This window comes from Chelonia mydas, chromosome 5 (assembly GCF_015237465.2).
Source record: "Chelonia mydas isolate rCheMyd1 chromosome 5, rCheMyd1.pri.v2, whole genome shotgun sequence".
Lineage (NCBI taxonomy): Eukaryota > Metazoa > Chordata > Testudines > Cheloniidae > Chelonia > Chelonia mydas.
In genome coordinates, this window is record NC_051245.2 from 93,573,991 (window position 1) to 93,592,686 (window position 18,696).

Below are 18,696 nucleotides of genomic sequence, written 5' to 3' on the forward strand. Positions count from 1 at the left end.
CATGCAAGCTTGAAAACAGTAACTCAAGGTGGCTGTGAATACTTTGGGTGGGAGTGCATTCATTAATTTTCTTTTAATGAATGTTTGAAGATACCTCTTTCAATATTCACTTTGCTCTAGATGGCTCCATACAATCTACTGCTGTAGCTAGTGTTACAAAGCAAGAATTTTAACTAGGGATTTGGCCAAACCAAAGTGCCAGATATGAATAACCCCGAACTGTGGAAACTTGTTGACATCTGGATCTAGAGTTTGTGATGCAGGGCCATCTCTAATTTTAACACATTTGAATACAGACTGCTGAAAGACACTAGGGCAAAATCCTCTTTTGTTTATACCACTATAAATTCAAAGTAACTCTGCTGATTGCAGTAGAGTTACTCCAGATTTATAACAAGTTAATTAGTGTAAAATTTGGCCCTGTATACTTTCCTTTCATTTAACTTTTGGAAATTGCTTGACAGCAAACAGTTCCTTTCTGTGATGTGAATTTCCTCATCATGTCTCATTAATCCCCACTTGGACACTATTTTGTCTTCCTGTTGGGTCACCCTGTTCTCCTTCAGTCCCCGGGTCATAGATTCTTCTGTTGTACTCCTGTCAGCATAGCCATGATGAAGTCAGGTTTCTGAACACAAGTGTATTAAAGCCAGATAAATTAAACTAACTGCAACATCTTTTCAACATTTAAGTCTCCAAAAGAAATGCCCAAGGGCCAAAAATAGTGGTGAGTTGTCTGTCTCCATTTGAATTAATATAAGGCAGATTAGAATTAACTGTTCTGGAATGAGTAGATGGTATTTATTTGAGGATGTCAAACATTCTGACAGAACCACATTATGAGTAGGAGACACATTTCTTTCTCCTCATGAAAAATTACTAGTATTAATCAATTTTTGAGACACTGAAGCTCAGCAGAAGTAAATTGCCCTGTAATGGAGTTTGACTTTACAGATGTTTCTTTAAAGAAGAGAAATAGTCTAGTGGTCTGTGCTCAGGCCTAGAATGGCTGAGGTCTAATTCTGGTTCTGACATTAACTCTTTTTGTAGCTTTGGGAAATTCACAAAACTTCTTAGTTGTGGTACAAATATTTACCTATCTCAGAAGAGTGTCACAAGAGGAATTAGATAAACATAATTCTCAATGTATAGTGCATGCTATGGCTCTGTGTTCAAGAATCAAATGATCTGAAATGCAGCTTGCTCTGGGACAGAATGAACAGTGCTCATTAACCCCACCCAAGGATTTAGGATCAGAGATGAAAAGGAATAACATATCCCCAATTGAAACTACCAGGGGAATGGCACATAAAAACAACACATACCCAGCTGACAACTCCGGCATCCATCTGCACATGGTATGCAGTCGTCAGAGTTAGGGTCCTCCACTTCACCTGCGCATTGACGATTTCAAGTTTAGGGTTAATTCTAGCAAAATGAAGGGTCAATATTTAAAGCATTCAGCTGGGATACCGAAAATAAATGTATCAATCTGGCCAAGCCCTAAGGGTACTACTCATACTTGGAATCACTCATTTTAACTCAGTATGGTTCTTCTCCCACTTACACTTGCGTAACTGCATACACCTCAAGGGACTGACTCCCAATTTACATGGATACATGTGAGAGGGGAACCAGAACTTGAGTTAAGGACCTTAGGATTTGGTCTTTTTGTGTATCAGAAAACAAGAGCCAGATTTTCAACTGAGAATCTGGCCCCAGGGGTATTATTCCTGCTGGTGGGTGCTTACCTTCCCTACACTCGTGCTTCAGACACCTGTTATCAGATAGGTAATATCCTTTGAAACATCTGTTGCACTGGGTGGAGTCGAGGCACATTTCACACTGCTCTAAGCAAGACAGACAAGCGCTGTTCTTCTCTGAATGGTAGTAGCCTCGTGGACAGCTCTCTCTGCACTCTCCCATGTACAGGAAGCGTTTTTTTCCTCTCTTGTCTGTGCAGGAGAAACACAGTGGGAGGAAATAGGTCAGCAGTAAAAGAGACATCATTTAGCTAAGGCAGAAAAAGTAGTGTTAACACTGAACACCAGAGCTTCAGCTGATGGTCAATCAGTGTAGCTCAGTTGAAGCTAATGAAATTATTTCACCCGTTTACACCAACTGAAGATCTGTATCCAACACTTTCCACAGTGTTGGGAAATTATGGCACTAAAATTTTCATAATAGTTATTTCAAGTGCACAAACATTATAAACACCCCCACAATCCTCAAATATGGATGGAGAAGCTTCCATGATTGGGACTCTCACCCCGAATTCTCCTCAACACATCTGGGTGTGACAGAAGAGGCCCCTCCCTAAACTCGGATATCTTTCACTTCAACTTTGGGGAAGCTTGGGTCTTCACTGGAATCTTCATCCTGATTACTCTGAATCTTGAAAGTTTGGATTCTGAATTGAATTTAGAAGTGTAAGCTTGTCTATTTTATATTGAAGCACCGGTGATCTCTAGTGTTTGATGGTAAAAACTGGCAGGTCTACTAGATGAAAGCCCTCCCAGGTCTACGCCACAGACTCATTTCAGTAGTGAAACCTCTTCCCTCAGTCCACCCCACCCACCACGTGAAAGCAGGTATGAGTCAGGGCGTTTTGCATTGCAGTGAAGGGAGCTCTTTACAAGTCACCTTACAATACTATTATTACTGTGCTAAATGTATTATGTTGCATCAATATTTTCCCCATGACAATTTTTGAAGCTACAGACAGAACCTAAACTATTACTAATGGGTAGTTGCTCTGCTATAAAAAGAGGCATTGATACTCTTTTATTTTTACTTTTTGTGTGTGAATTTTGGTTATTCATGAAAGTTGCAGAATGGATTCTAGTCTACTCAGGTCCTGATATTGTGACTGTTACCATGGTGTCTGCCTCTCTGAGTGCCCATAGAGATGGAAGTTCTGTATTGTTGCCCAGAATAGGGGCAGGATGGGCAGCAGCGGTGCAAGCTTTTTCCCACACTGCTGTGATCCTGACAAGCAGATACTGCCTATAGGGGTAAAAGTGTGGCTCAGCCTCTGTGTCCATTTGGTCTCAGCCTCTTGAATGAGACTGCCAATGTGGGTACCAATTAGTACGTATTGTAATAGTGTTTTTTGTGATGTAGACATCTATGTATTGAGAACTGGACTGAGACCATTGACCCATGTATTTCACATTTGCCATGAAAGTGTCAATCAGATGTGAAAGATTTTGGGTCACTACCAACCTGGTCTGAATTTGAACTGGCTTCCTAGAAGTGAAAGGCTCCATATTCCCTTATCAATACTCTGAGTCATCAAGAACAATGAATAACAATTTAACTTAATTATTTTATAAAAAATGTTATTCAATTAGTATTTGGGGATCTTAATGGAAAATAATACCTAACGAAAAGAGAGGTTCTTTGGAAGATCATCTACACTTGAGAGATGTCAAGCCTGTCAAGGCAAGTGATTCAGATACCTTTGTCCTTACAGCAGCCTTGTGCTGTGTTACTGCCACTTGGTAGGGCAATGGCCTGTGTTACTTGCACAGTCTGGCTGTATTAGCTAATTCAGCGCTCCTGTCAAGCTTTTCTGAATTTATGATGGTGTAAGTTTTGCTTGCTCATTTAGTCATAAGTGATAATTAGAAATACCAACAGGTTTATAGAATTATATGTATAAGTCTTGTAGCTGCTTGTTTGCCCATTGGTTCATAGAGTTTCAGTACTTCTGACAACATAAAATTGTGGTTTAAGTAACATATTGTCAGGAAAACGGTATTCAAGAAAATATTGTGACAAAGCCACATAATCCATTTCTGTCTTTTCAGCAGCTGAATACTCTTTACTTTCAGTAACTTTTTAGACTATACCCCCACAAAACTAACACATGTTCATGTACAGTACTTTGGAGAAATCTACCATGCTCTACTGTAATTTCAAAGTAAAAAAGAATTCCTTAGATCATGGAATTCCTTGTATTGTCTGTTTAAATATAATCTGTATAATGATAACATTTGTTAAGAGATTAGATTCCTTTTGTGTGGATGGTAGCATTCTCTTTAGGAATGTGGAAGTGGGTTCTCTGTACATCTGCATCTGACCTAAGTCTGCTTTAGACAGGATCCTGGTGATCCCATAACTCCTATTATCTACCTTGTACTGCAATGACTGTTACTGTTGTGTCCTTCTTAGCTCCTGAAGAGCGGCATTTTCTGAGACTTACACATTCTCACTGTAATAACTATTTGAAACATACATGTTTCATTGCTAAACAAGAGCACCATGAGCTGAATCATACATGTATTCCTACCAAAGTTGGTTGAAGTTTGGACTTTGGAGTCAGGCTTGAATCTACCTCTGTAATGTGCCTAAGCTAGAACATTGAATTAGAACACACACACCCCCGCCAGTTGTGGCAAAGTTCAGACTTGGGTCAGAATCTGGATCTGAGCTTCATGACTCTGACACATGGCTCACCTTTGAATATAATTTAATATATTTCTTCCAGGCAGGGGGGCAGTTAGAAACAGACCGAAGATGAAGCTATTGTGGCTATTATACATGTTTTCTTTAAGTGAATTGTGATGAAAGAGCAGACTTTTTTCTGTCTGGGTTAGCACAAAAAGGCTTCCACGGTAGACTAGACTGCCTAGTGCAGCTTTTCTATTTCCAAACTTAGGTTTTCTATTTTATTCAACCAAAAACATTTCCTTTTTTAAACGTTTTTATTTTTGCCTCTCTAAAGACAGGCATAATTCCAAATACATTAGGCTTTCTTTGTTGGCCAAATAATGAACTGACACAAGAAGAACAGAATACATCTGTATTTTCAAGTGTTTTTCTTGCAAACTGAATTCCAGGACATTATACTGAGTTAAATCATGAGGATAGCCCGAAACGGTGGCAGAAGTTCCACTGACATCAACATGGCCAGGATTAGGTCCTGAGAGCAGAGGCACAGAGAAATTAAGAGGCGAAGGAAAGAGTTGTAAGAAGAAATCTGACTTACCTGTACCACAAGCAGTACATTTGTTTGGTTCACTTCCACTGCAAGCTCTGCAGGTATGATGGCACAAATGGCATTGGTTGTTAAATTCAAATTTCCCTTTGGGGCATTGCAGCACACACTGGCCGTCATCAAAAAATCTGTGGTGGTAGAGAGAGGCAAAATACCACAATTAAAGTCTATAGCTGTTTCTTCATCTTTAAAAAAAACAAAGAAAACGTCCACCCTCACCCGTTATATTTATTACTTATATTCTTTGCACATTGCTTTTCATTTCCCTTTGATTTTCTTTACAATATTTGGTAAGATAATGTGGGAGGCCAGCTAAGCCTTTAACTTCAATCTTATACTTCAGATTTGAGTTTGACTTTTTTCCCCCACAGAAAATCACTTATCTTGATGTCTCTGTACCACAAGCTCTGAAATGTTCCTTATGTCTGTTAAAAAGAAGCCAAGAACATGTTTCTGTCACAGAAGTTATCTGTGAAAAAATCTAGGCCTCTGTCAAAGCTTTCTATTTGTTTCACTTTAAAGATTTGCTTTGAACTGCCCATGGGACTATTCATAGTGCATAAAGTTAAACATTTGTGTAAATCTTCACAGGATTGGGGCTGAAGGGGCTGTCCCCATATGAGGATTATTGTTGAATCCTATGAGGGTTATTGTTGAATACTTTTTATTGCTGGCTAATGACTCCTCTTCTCCAAAACTTTGTTGATGAGTCTGAAAGAACTGAGGGAATGTAGTAGCAACATAACTGGCCCAGGTTTGCAATTATTTTATTTTTAATGGTTTTAATCTTAATAAGGGGAAAGGATACATATTATAACGATGTGGCCTTTGAGTAAATATGGAGAAAGATATATGAAAGAAAAAGTTGAAGAAGTGGGCTAGAACCTCAAGATGTCTTAAATACAGCTAAGGAAAATAATGGAGAGGACTCTGTATGGCGTCATGCACTTCTGTGCTTAAGTCCTTGACTGGACTGGCATTTATATATGTAGAGCCCGATCTTGATATGTGTTTAACAGGACAATTAAAGATCGACTCCATACTTTCTTAGCACTGATTTCAGGACAGTAGTTTCTCCATATTATGATAGCAACCAAGTTCCATTATAGAGCCCTATTTTGTGCCCCTGTAATTTTGGTTTTGTGCAGGGGTGAAAGTAAGGGGGTATGGGCCGGTACGGTGCACCGGTAAAATGTAGCTGCCAGTACCGGCCCATAACACTGACTTTAAAGTCATTGGGGGGTAAGGGGGCGCCGCAAAAGGGGCAGTGACGACCCAGCAGGGCCGCCAATGGGGGGGGGGCGCAAAAAGGACACCGATATTAAAGCTTTAACATCGCTGCCCCTTTTGCCCCCTCCCCCCCCCAGCTGCTGATGCGGGGGGGGGGCAAAAGAAGTAGCTGCCCCGGGGCTGCAATTTAAAAGGACCCGGGGCTCTGACCGCCGCTACCATTACTGCAGCAGTGCTGGCCAGAGCCCTGGGCCCTTTAAATTGCCGCTGGAGCCCCGGGCGACGCGGGCCAGGGAGCACAGATGGACTGGTTGGGGGACACTGACTCCCCCCAGCCCCGCCCCTTCCGCCCAAGGCCACGCCCTTTGGGGGGGGGCAGAGTGGCCCCATACTGGTAAGAGCTGCGTTTTACTTTCACCCCTGGTTTGGTGTGACAATCATCCAGATTTGTTCTGAAGGGAGACTGTTTCTGCAGAATTTGAGGACAATTTGTCCAATGGTCTTTTAGTTAGAAATCATCTCAAAAGTACCCTGATTTGCAATGTTGATACTTGTGGGGATGGGCAAACATGGCTGTGATGGCAAAACCACTGCTTTGTGGACACAAACTGGGTAGTGTGTACTCGTATCTTTGCCTCTGATTGGTTCCAACATCTCAGTTATGTGAAAAGAAGAGGCCTGTAGCAAAACTTTGAAGAATATGACCTGAGCATTGCATTGCTAATGAAACGAAGGGAATTTTGCATGGCACCCGCCCTTCAGAAAGCTACGCTCTGGCAGCTCTGCCTTGCCATTTTCTGAGCTACCCCATGTGCATGCCCAGCTCGGCAGGTGAAGCCCTGTGTCTGGGGGTACCAGGGCTAGGAAGAGGGTGTGGCATTGGGGGAGAAGCTGAGCTAGCACAGTCTGTCATTGCCCGTCCACCTGAAAGTCAGGGTCCACCCAAATTTCCACTCCTAGCTATGCCACTGGTTTGCTCGCTCAGTGCAAAATAGTTCTCCAGGAGTGCCCCATAAATAAGCAGTTCCCAGAATGCTTCCTTTGAAAAAGTTTAGGAACAAACATATAGGATCAATGGGGAAGAGTTAAGAACTCCAGATGGTTGGAAAGAGAGTGACTCGCACACCTACATGTGGCATCCAGTAGACTTTATCTCTGTTCAGGAGACTAAGACTGATTTTTATCAACAAAGCTAGCCCAGTAAAGAGAGACCCTCTCTTGCCCTGGTCACGGTGTAGTCCTCATGATAGAAGCTGACAGCTCAGATCCTGATCCTGAGCTCAATAGATCACGGAATATACAGATTTAGAAAGGGAGGATAAGTTGTTTTTTTAATTGAGAACTAAATTGTTTGGCTGGGAAAAACCAAATTTCCCTGATGCATTAAAAACAGGTAATAGCATCCTGGGTTTCCGAACAAGGGAACAATGCCTAGAGCAGATTTCCCACAGAGAATGGGGATGTTCAGTGTTCTCATTTTCATAGGACTTCAGAAGGAAAAAAACCAATCTTTTCATCCTTTGTAGAAAAGAAAAAGAATCCTGCTGTAGGAGATCATCTCTCCTGAATTTTAGTCTGTATTAGAGTGCCATTCATTACTCTCTTCAGTGTGAAACATTTAGAACCATAGGACTCTGAGACTGAGACTTAAGTAGGTCTATTTCCAATACATTACAAATAGTATCCACTGGAGTTATTTTCCCCCCTATAGTTTCCATTTGGATTTTTCTTTTCTCTATTTTTGTTTTTGTTGTTTCTTTTTATTTTTGTATTTTCTTAGTAGATCTTTTATGACAGACAGAAGGAAAAAAACCTGACTCTCTTTGGAAGCCCTAGATGTAAAAAGAAAAAGCAAAAACTGGTGAGGGACTTGTTACGGTGAAATAAGAGCTTTGGAGCTTAACTCCCCTCTTCTCCAGTTGTATTATATAGTGTAACCTGTGTAAGGAAAAGTACCTCTGCAAATGACCGACGTGTATATTCTAGAATCCCAAAATTGGTGACAGAGGTGGAATAAATGTCTAGCCTTCTAGCTCCACACAAGACTGATAAATTCTGCTTGAAGCCAAATAGGAGGCAGCTAAAACTCTCTGGTTATGATCATAGCCTCCCAAAGGCCAGGGAGACTCAAGGAAGAGAGGAGCTTGATCATTACAGCCTGGAACATTTAGGGGGTTTTGTGTTGTTTGTTATTACTGTAACAAACCTTGTACCTTTTATCATGGAACAATAAACAAGCAAACCTCCCCTCTCACACAAAAATCTGTGTTACAGTAACACAGAGGTTCCAGTTTACCACCCAGAAGAAGCATAGAACTTCAGCTCTGAGCCTGACACTCTGGCCGGACACACTGAGCTAAATTAATCCGTGTTATAACCCATCTAAAGGCAGTAGAGTTGCTTTAAGGATGAATTGACCCTGTACCACTACTTGGTGTTTCTTGTTATTTCAGAGGTCTTGTCATAGACACTGGTGTTATAAATTGTATGTTTACTTGTTTTTTTTGGTGTGTTCTTATGCCATGGAAAAAGCTTATAGGAGATTATTCTGGTCTCACACCAGTGTAAAAAAGGAGTAACTCCACTGAAATCAGTGCAGTTACACCCGAGCAAAACTAATGTGAGTGCAGAATCAAGGCTACAACTTCTCTATTGGAAGAACATGGAATTTAAAACAAGAGGCTATAATAGCTCCCTTGTATAAATAGCAGAGGTGACCCTGAGCTGCAGAATTCATATTAGATTCAAACTTTCCCAAAGTTTGAGCAGTGGTTCAGGTTGGGATTTAGTTCAGGACCTGCTCTAGTTAGGAAGTATTTAGATATATTTTAAATAAATAATTATGTCTTAGTTAGACAATAATCCCTTCAGGCCCTGTATGGTAATTGATCTCATGCCAGGTTACCATATAAATCAAATATGTGTCATGAAAACCAATGCAGATGTGGCAAGTCAAAAATTGGACTCCGAGTGTCTGAAGATATTTCTACACTGCAATTGGACACCTGCGGCTAACCTGTGCCAGCTGACTTCGGCTTGTGGGGATCAGGCTAAGGGGCTGTTTAATTGTGGTGTAGATGTTCGGGCTCTGGCTGGGGCTGGGATCTGGGACCCTCCTCGTCCTCCCTCAGGGTCCTAGAGCCTGGGCTTCAGCCCAAGCCCAGACATCTACATCGCAATTAAACAGACCTTTAGCCCAAGCCCCATGAACCCGCATCAGTTGGCACTGGCCAGCCATGGGTTTTAAATTGCTGTGTAGACATACCCTCACTGTCACTGATCAGGGTCAGCCTGTCCCCTTTGTGGCATGTTAGAGGCCAGAACCTACTACCAACAGTTATGGTTTGCCTGTATGTTAGTCAGGGTTAGCTGATTTCACTGATTTAAGGAAAAAAGATTTTCTTCCCTCAGGGCCCATCTGGTTGAGCAGCTGTGCAAGCAATTGGTTTCATTTGTGCAACCTTTGTTCTCCTTCCTTGCTCTAATTTTGTTTGTCATACTCACTTGATTCACCTCATCGGGTTAATGAGTCTGTTTTTATGAGTTTGTACATCACCTAGTACAGTGGGACCCAGATCCTGACTGGGGCTTCTACCTGCTACCACAATGTAAATAAATAACAACAACAATCACTTACCTTGTGATTGCACAGCCGATACAGTCATTCTGAGTTGGCCCTGTGCACTTAGAACAGGATGCTTCACAGAACAGGCACCGATCCACACGCTCGGCATATTCCCCTGGCAAACAAAACCCAGTTGTTTACTTAAGACCCACAGATCAAATAAAAAACTTTGTCCAATATGTTGCTAATTGAAAAGAATTAGACATCAAAGTTTTTTGAATTTCTGAAACCGGCAGTTCTCAGTTGTGTCAACAGGCAACCCACTGCTTGTGCCCTGGGTGCTGGAGCACTGGGTCTTTCGGAATGATGAGCCCAATGACTTGTTTTCTTTGAGTCTGCTTGAGTCTTACGAAGAATGCCTGTTAGTGGTTGAGCCAGCTCCTATTGGCTCAGCTTCTGGTTACAGGGGGGGCCTCTATTCTGGTGCACTCTGGAGAACTAGATTAAAGGACACTGCATGAAGGGTAACAGTTTGAGTCTCTGCTCGAATTGTGTGTGGGATGCATGAGGAGTGAGTCCAGCCAGCAGATGGGATTTTGAAGTAGTTCAGGTGCACTACATTGCACTGTTTGGCAACCATCTGGTAGATACGAGATACATCACAACCATTCAGTGCCTGACTGCCTTTGCTAAATCTAACATGCTAACCACTGTAGTATCTCCATAAACATTTTGGTGCTAAATCTAAAAGGCAAACCTCAAGCAATTAAATGCACCCAGAATTGATTGGGTATGTCTTATCATTCCTGTGGACGACATAACCACAAATAAAGTAATTTCTTCTGAAAATGTTGGGGTTTGATTCTGATTTCACTTAGCTCATTTTGCCCCGAGGTAACTCCATAGATTTAATACCTAGTGCTTTTCATCAGATTTCAGTGGAGTCATTCCTGATTCTCACCAGTGTGAGATCAGACTGAGTCCTCTTGAGTCTCCCATGTTTACTATGATCATTCAGAAACATGGCATGTTGTGTATTTGGTGCTATTTTATCTCTTTAGCAGAAACACATTCAAAGTGGTTGCAGAAAGATGCCACCTATATAGGACACATTAATGGGCTGCAGCAAACTCAGGGTGAATCCCTTTGGTGCTGATACAGTATTCTTACACTGCCAGTTCACAAGCCCCAGTGTAAGGCATGTGCTAAGGTCATATTCATAGCCTGCGCCACCACAAGAGATCCTAGAAGACTGCTTTGCAACTCATAGGTAGCCAGGGATGGGTTTCTATAAACTAAAGCCTGGACCAGCCCAAAATCAGGAGGGCATAATGGTCCTCTCTGTCCCCCTTACCTCTCCTCTTGGACTGTTCCTTCGGTTCTGTGCCTCCTGGAGACCTACACTTGCTTAGGGATGTAGACACCCAATTACCTTTAAAATTAAAGAGAACTGGGTGTCCCAGTCCTCTCAGTGACTTTGAAAATCTCATCGTCTTTGGGCAGCGAGACTATAGCTGCTGCTGCGTGGTGCTGTAATACATGACATGTCCTTTTATTTACTGGGTGCTCATTAAGACATGGTTACCGTACTGCATATCTATGCTCCCCATAACTCGTCGAGTAGATAGAGTCATTTGGCAAGTGACATGCCAGCCGTGTGTGTATTACGCACTGTGTGGGGGCAGTGAATCTATCCATTGAACTGTTTTATAAGGCCCTAGATTAAATAAGTGTGCCTATGTTATTTGGTTAGCAGGTAATCTATGCTAGTCAAGTACAGATATTTGACTGAATTTACTATCTGCTGCTTCATTCTTTAGCAACTGATGTAGCTGAGGATATGGTCTGGGCAGTGCGCCCTGGGAGGTAAATGAAGCCTGCAAATTCTGTGGATACCCCTAGGTGGAGAATTCTTCCCACTTGCATTGCTGCCTTGAAACTTGGGCTGTGCATGTGCATTGTGGGACTTAGGACACAGAAGAGTGGAGTGTCTTTTGGTTTTGGCCGTCTCTGTTTTGTTGAGTCCTCCACAGTGGGCGGGAGGGGCCGGGGGCTGTATGAAGGAGCAATGTCAGGAAGGGAGGCAGAAAAGCTATTATGTTAAGGCACGCTAGGGAACCTTTAGTGCACACCAACAGGGTCTACCCAGTTAATGTAGGGCATTACCACACCATGTAGACAAGCCATAAAATAATGTTAATATACAAATATCTATTCCCTCTCACTCCAGACATATTAGCCACTCAGTTTTTTATATAGGAGAAATCACTGGGATGATTTATGAACTAACGTCCTTCTCATTTTGAGTAAGGGCAGCAGACATATATAAAATGCCCAGACAGTGAGATCTCTATCTATGAGGAATTCTGCAGACATGTTTTACAAAGTCTGCAGGATCCCTTTGAATTCTCTATTAAAAATACACTGTTTTTGCAAATAATCTGGGATTTAAAGGAATTGTTAGCATGTTTTTAGCTATTGTTCTTCCTTTTTCCAGCAGTGAAAGAAAATATTGAGGTTTTCTATATATATAAAAAGCAAAACAACAACCCCCCCCTTTGTTTTTAAGCACCTTTTCTTTGCAAGTCCCAGAGGTAACCAAAATATTTAGGCGTCTCTCTGTGTGTGAGTACGTACAGACACAGAATTTATATATTAACACGTCTATGGTGCTTTTCAGCCATAAATCTCAAAGGACTTTAGCATATTTATATGTGCCTATTTGTATGGGTATCCCTCTGTTTATATAATCTCTCTAGACTGTGTAAGTGAGATCTTCAGCTGGTGCAAATTGGCATAGATCCACTGAAGTCATCTGAGGTGTGCTGATTTACACCAGCTCAGGATCTGGCCCATAAATATATATATCATATAAGGGGGTGATGATAAAGATGTGATAAACTAACCATTTGACATTGAATTGAGTACAGTTTTGTGCATTCACACTTGTGTAACTGAGATAAAATTTGGCCTTCATTAATTAGTCCTCGCTGCACCCTGTAAATACTATTATGCCTTTACAGAGAGAAAGTGAGGCATAGATAGGTTATATGATTTGCCCTAGGTCAAATAATGACAGAGCCGGAATTAAAACCTTTATCTCCTGACTTTCAGGCCAGTGCTGTACTCACTAGATTACAGTCCACTTCGCAAACACTGTATTCCCACAATTAGCAATCCCGTTTTTAGATTACTATAGTGTAAAGGTGTTATGATACGGAAGCACATCCGTACAAATGACTTTTTCAGAATATGGCAGATAAACAGATACTTTTCCCAACAGAAACTTGATATAAAAAATAACCACGTTCCTTAGGGTCAGGTTCTGTCTTCTGTGTATTTTATGTGATGTTTGTAAGCACAATGTCTGATGCTATAAAATAACTAGGCAACACTAGAATACATGCACATTCCACATTGAAGATTCTGATGGCTCATTGCTTGGGAGTGTGCTCATGATTCTTCATGGTTGTAGCATCCCTCAGTAGATGTTACCCTTGTATTAAATCATTCCTTATCTGATATTGTTGTTTTGGTTGTAATTTATATTCTGAAAGGTTTTTGTTGTTTCTTCATCTCTGTTAAATTCACTTTATTTGGCAACAGTGATAGACTCTGTGTCCTGTATAGGATCACTCAGTCTGGAGCCACTAATTCATATACCTCAGAATACCCCTCTTCCAACCCCTCCCCACATGGCATCAGTGGTGAGTTTTAAAAGGCCTTTGTTATTTCTTTGTTACTTCCTCCATCTGAAGTGCTGTAATTCATTTCAGCTGCCCTGGATTAGTGCCAGTTGAAGGCCAGTCCTTTGCTAGCTTAATCTTTAATTTGCAGCCTCTTAAAACACACTATTATAAGAGTGAACACCAGAAATTGCCTATGTTCTGGGCCTCTGATTTCACAAGTCACAGCTATGGTTGTAGAACTGTCATTAAACATTAATACAATGCATTTTTTTCTGTGGAAATTAAAATAGTTAATGCTGAAATGCTGAAAGAAGATTTTTAAACTATACTACAGAACTATTTGTTAACTTGACGTACTTGCCTAGGGCTAAAAAGTGCGTAACCCTTCCTCCCCCTTCAGACATTGGTAGCTAGCTGACACCTGCAAAACCTGCACCCTTTTACTTTATTCTGCAAGGTATCCATGTCATGCATGTAAGTGGGAAATAACACTAAATCATTTTAAAAAGTAATTTTACCACCTTTAAACATACTTTTCCACTGTACCTCATTTCAAGGGAAATCACTCCTTTTTAGTCCCAAAGGGTGTGTCTACACTGGACTCAAACACCCATGGCCGCAGAGCTGTAAAATTGCAGAGTAGATGTTCAGGCTTGGGCTGGAGCCTGAGCTCTGAGAGTGGAGAAGGTGCCAGAGCTCAGGTTCCAGCACGAGCCCAAACATCTACCCTGCAATTTTACAGCCCCACAGCCCGAACCAGCTGACATGGGCCAGCCACGGGTGTTTCATTACAGTGTAGCCACACCCAAAGATTAGCCCTGTTCCATGCAAACAGGGCGTTCCCCTCAGCTGCCACTTTTATTGCTGAAAATTATTTACATAATCACAACAAAACCATGAAACTGGGCTTATAACAGAAGTTAGTTATATTAAGGGCATGAAACCCACTGCATGTTAAGTTTCCTCTGTGAATAATGCTTTGTATCCCTCATTTGGGATCTTTGGCGCATACTGCATTCGACATTTGGATTTTGGAAGGTTGCAAAGTATGGCTTTAATTGTTTATAGTATTGTTATAATTAATAATAAGCACTACAGTAATACATACAATACATAATTAATAATACTTAGTTCTTGTATAGCACTTTTCATCAGCAGATCAAAAAGTGCTTTGAAAAGGAGAATAAGCACCATTATCCCCTTTTCACAGATGGGAAACCTGAGGCACAGAGAGGGGAAGTGTCTTGCTCAAGGTCACCCAGCAGGTCTGTGGCAGATTTGGGTATTAGAACCCAGGTCTCCTGAGTCCCAGGCCACTGCTCTAGCCAGTGTACCCTTACCCTTACCATGTAAAAACTACTTTTTTCTAGTTTGTCTTGCATAAATTATTTTGATTGCTGTTATTTTAGTAATATTTAGCACCAGTGCAGGTGATGCTGTAAAATACACAGTAGGCCATAGCCCTGCCCAGATACACAACAGAAAATGCACTGGAAGGCCCAAAGTATGATGCTAATTTACTGTCTGATTCTGCAAGATGGTGAATACTGCCCCCAAAGTCATTCTGGCTGAGCACTTACCCAGCCCTCCTTACCATAGTATTGCAGCACCTGATAATCTTTAATTAATTTTATTCTCACAACCCCCTTTTGGGGTTTGGAGGTATTGTGATCAGTATTACAGATGGGGGAACTGGCGTGATTAAGTGAATGGCCCATGGTCATATAAGAAGTCTGTGGTTAACCCCAGAACTGAACCCTTCTGGTGTCTTCTGAGTGTTATATCCACCAAACCGTCTTCCCCTAACATCACTAGGAGTTGAGAGAACGCAGCATGGGGAAGTGATTGGCATTTTAAAGGATTGGGTCCTTAGAGCAATTTTATTTAAAAAAACCCCCACGTTACTGAGGGCTTGGTGACAGCAGCTTCATTGCTAGAGGCAGGGCTCAGCATTGGTGGGCTTTGGGGCAGATAATGAATTTGAAGGAAGCATAGAGTTTCATAGAGTTTAAGGCCAGAAAGGAACATTAGGTTGGCTAGTTTGGCCTCTTGTATATCACATACCATTCAATTTCACCTCGTTACTCTGTAGTGAGCCCAATAACTTGTGTTTGGCCAAAGCATCCAATTTTGATCTCAAGACAGCAAGGGCTGAGAATCCAGCACTCACCTAGCAGTCTGTTCCAATGGTTAATCGCCCTCACTATCAAAAATTTGTGCCTAATTTCTAAATGGCATTTGGCATGGTTCAGCTTCCAGCCAGTGGTTCTTTTTATGCTGTTATTTGCTTGATTGAAGAGCCTGTTAGAACCCAGTATTTTTCTCCCTGGGCTGGTACTTGTACACTGTAATCAAGTTGCCTCTGAATCTAAGCATGGGATCGGTTGCACTGGGATTTGGGAAAACGCTCTGGGTGTACAGGGGAGGGTGCACAAATCTGAGTGAGGGATCCGTAAGTGTTTAAGCTTTGGGGTGAATTTTCAAATGTGCCCACATGGCAGTCTTGTTTTCAAAAGCAACTGAGGTAGCAAGTCCCACTGACTTTCAGTAAGACTGAAAAAATGGAACCTCAGCTCCCAATTCACTTCTGGTGATCCAATCATCCTTGGGGGTCAGAACAGACCAGGGATTCCATTCCCCCAGCAAAGATGCTTTGTGCAGAGTTAGATGTGGTGATTATAGGATGTAGGGGTCTTCTGTTTCAGGTTTAGCAGAGATTACATAATGCTTCAGGTTGGACTTGAAGCAGGATGTAGAGAAGAAAGGCTTTATCAACTGCAGTATTTTGCATAACCCTCAATTCTTGTCTCCTCTGAATAAACACATGTACATCTGCTGTATCTGTCCTTTTGCCAAAACAGCTTGAAGTTTATTCTCACTGCTATTTATTATTTGTCTGTGGTAGTGCCCACAGTCTCCAGTTAGGGATTGGTGCTCTATTCTGTTAGGCACAGTGCTAATATGTGAAAAGATAGTCCTTCCACCAAAGAGCTCAGATATTTGACATAATTTTTAAAAAATCAGTTTTTAAATTACCATTGGTAATAACAACCCAAAATGTGTTTTCCTCCATTGAGTCAGCACATCCATCGGTCACTTGAGAGGAGTCCTGAGCTACTGCTAAAACTAATTAGAAGTGGGTTGGAGACTGAGAGAACCTCATGTTACTCTCCACAGACCCCTTATGATGTGATGGAGACCAAGACTCACGTTATAAGCTCACACAGCACAAATGCATTGGCCACCACCACCACCAAATGAAGGAGGTTTCTAATGTGGAACTAAGAGGGGAAGAATTGTTTTAACTGTGTCTTCATTATGTGAATTAGCACAGTCAGGTATTGAGATCTTTTGGTGCTCAGATAGTATGGTGATGGAAGGATGGATGATGGATAATTTTTTACCAGTTTTTTTGTTGCGGTTAACAAATTGTACTGGGTCATCCCTTAGTTGTCAGCTCCCACTAGCTGTTCCTTATAATGCTAGAGTGGATCTGTCCCTGCCTAGTGAGTAGTTACCAAAGGCTAAAGGGGTTGGAATGGATCCACGTGTTGGTTTTTGCCAGGGCCGGTGACAGAAATTCCGGGCCCCAGGGACAGGGCTGTCCCTAGGGAGGTCGGCCGCCCACACTGGCCCCTGGGCCCTTTAAAATCGTCCGGGCCCCATGGCAATTGCCTCCTTTTGCCCCCCAATCAGCGGGCCTGGTTATTGCCTCTGTTACATTACTTCCAAAAGGAAAGGAACTGTGAGTGGTTTTGGCCAATGGGTGAATAAAGTTCTCCAAACAAGTGGATAAGAACTTGAGGTAAACTAGCTACACAAGGAGTTCCCAGCACACAGGAGTTGCTCTCCATAATAGTGATCTTGTCAGAATGTATACTGCTTTTACAATAACAGTGTTGTACATCTCCAAAATGAAAGAAAAGCGATGTTCCATGGAGCACAGTGGGAAAAGGCCAGCCTTGAAATGTGATGTTGTTTTTCCATAAAAAACCTTCATGAAATCCATCTTACACTCTGTAAAGATGGCAATAAATTAATAATTGTGAATGTGGGCTTGATCCATAACCAACCACCCCCAGATCTGGCAGTGAGTCTATGAGATACTCAAGAAATGAAACAAAAAGAAAACGCCTGGCACTATATGAAGGTGCAGCATTTGCTGCTGACTGAAGAGACCTCCTTTTAAATACTTGGGACTTCTTTCTACAGTATTCACTCCCTGTCTGCATTTCACATAGCAGAAGTGAAACTTCACTTCCTTATTGGGGAATAGATATTGTGGTGATCCAGAGACAAACTCCTTCTAGTATCTGCTAACTATAGTACATGTGTAACTGAGTATGGAACTGATTCTGCTACCTTTACCAGCACAGAGTAACACATTCATGAGCAATCCCATTGATTTTGCTGGGATACTCAGTATGAGGGTTTCAGAAACGGGTCCTTTTAAAATAATGGGCTTGACTCAAACCCAGGTGAGAGGCCCAATATTGCTGTGCTCTAGGTGCCCTGGACTTAACCAAAATTTTCCAGGACACCATAGGTCCAAATCCTGCTCTGTTGGCCAGTGCAGAGGTGGAGAATAGAGATGTGGTTACATTTGGCATATAACGTTTGTTGGTGATGGCAGCATATGCACCAAATAGATGGACATGACCCTAGTAAGCAGCTGTTGGCACATTAACAAGGCTCAGTTGCGAGCATATAGCAATTTGCTAAGTAATGATGCTTTCATCCGTAGAGGAGGAAAGGAAGCCCTTCCCACACCAGTATTCTTGGCGGGTGGTAAACTGAACTGGTCAAAACCCAGGAAAACAATGTTGTGCAAAATGTTGAAACTTCCAAGTTGTTTCTCTTTTGCAGGGTTAAGAATGGATACATGTTTCCATGATTTTTTAACATGTTCATCAAAATAGTTTTTTGTTACAATACATTGTTCCCCAAAGAGAGGGAGCCTGCAAAACTTTTTAGAAAAAAAAAAAAGAGAACTTTCCAGTGTCAACTTCCAGTGTAAGTAGACGGAATCAAAAATAAGGTGCATTGGTATTGCTGAGGATGAATGCACTCTGGATGCAGACTTATCTCCACATACCCCTTACAGTCACTTTTCCCACTCACCAGGCAGTCTTTGTTGCTCAAGAAAATGCTGAGGGTGTATTTTTTGAGGAGGTGGTGTACAGCGAGAAGACGGGTCAAGCTTGTAACGC

At 41.7% G+C, this 18,696-nt stretch overlaps 1 protein-coding gene across 1 annotated transcript in view; it reads right to left on the minus strand.

Moving 5' to 3' along the window:
- Nucleotides 1–18,696, minus strand: part of PCSK5 (proprotein convertase subtilisin/kexin type 5) — a 298,169-nt gene that overhangs the window by 47,980 nt on the left and 231,493 nt on the right. Inside the window, exons 21-24 of the mRNA XM_037901828.2 lie at nt 9,870–9,972; nt 4,994–5,130; nt 1,752–1,955; nt 1,326–1,394 (exon numbers count right to left, since the gene is read on the minus strand). Coding sequence (XP_037757756.1) covers nt 1,326–1,394; nt 1,752–1,955; nt 4,994–5,130; nt 9,870–9,972 — 513 coding nt within the window. The remainder of the gene's footprint in view (nt 1–1,325; nt 1,395–1,751; nt 1,956–4,993; nt 5,131–9,869; nt 9,973–18,696) is intronic.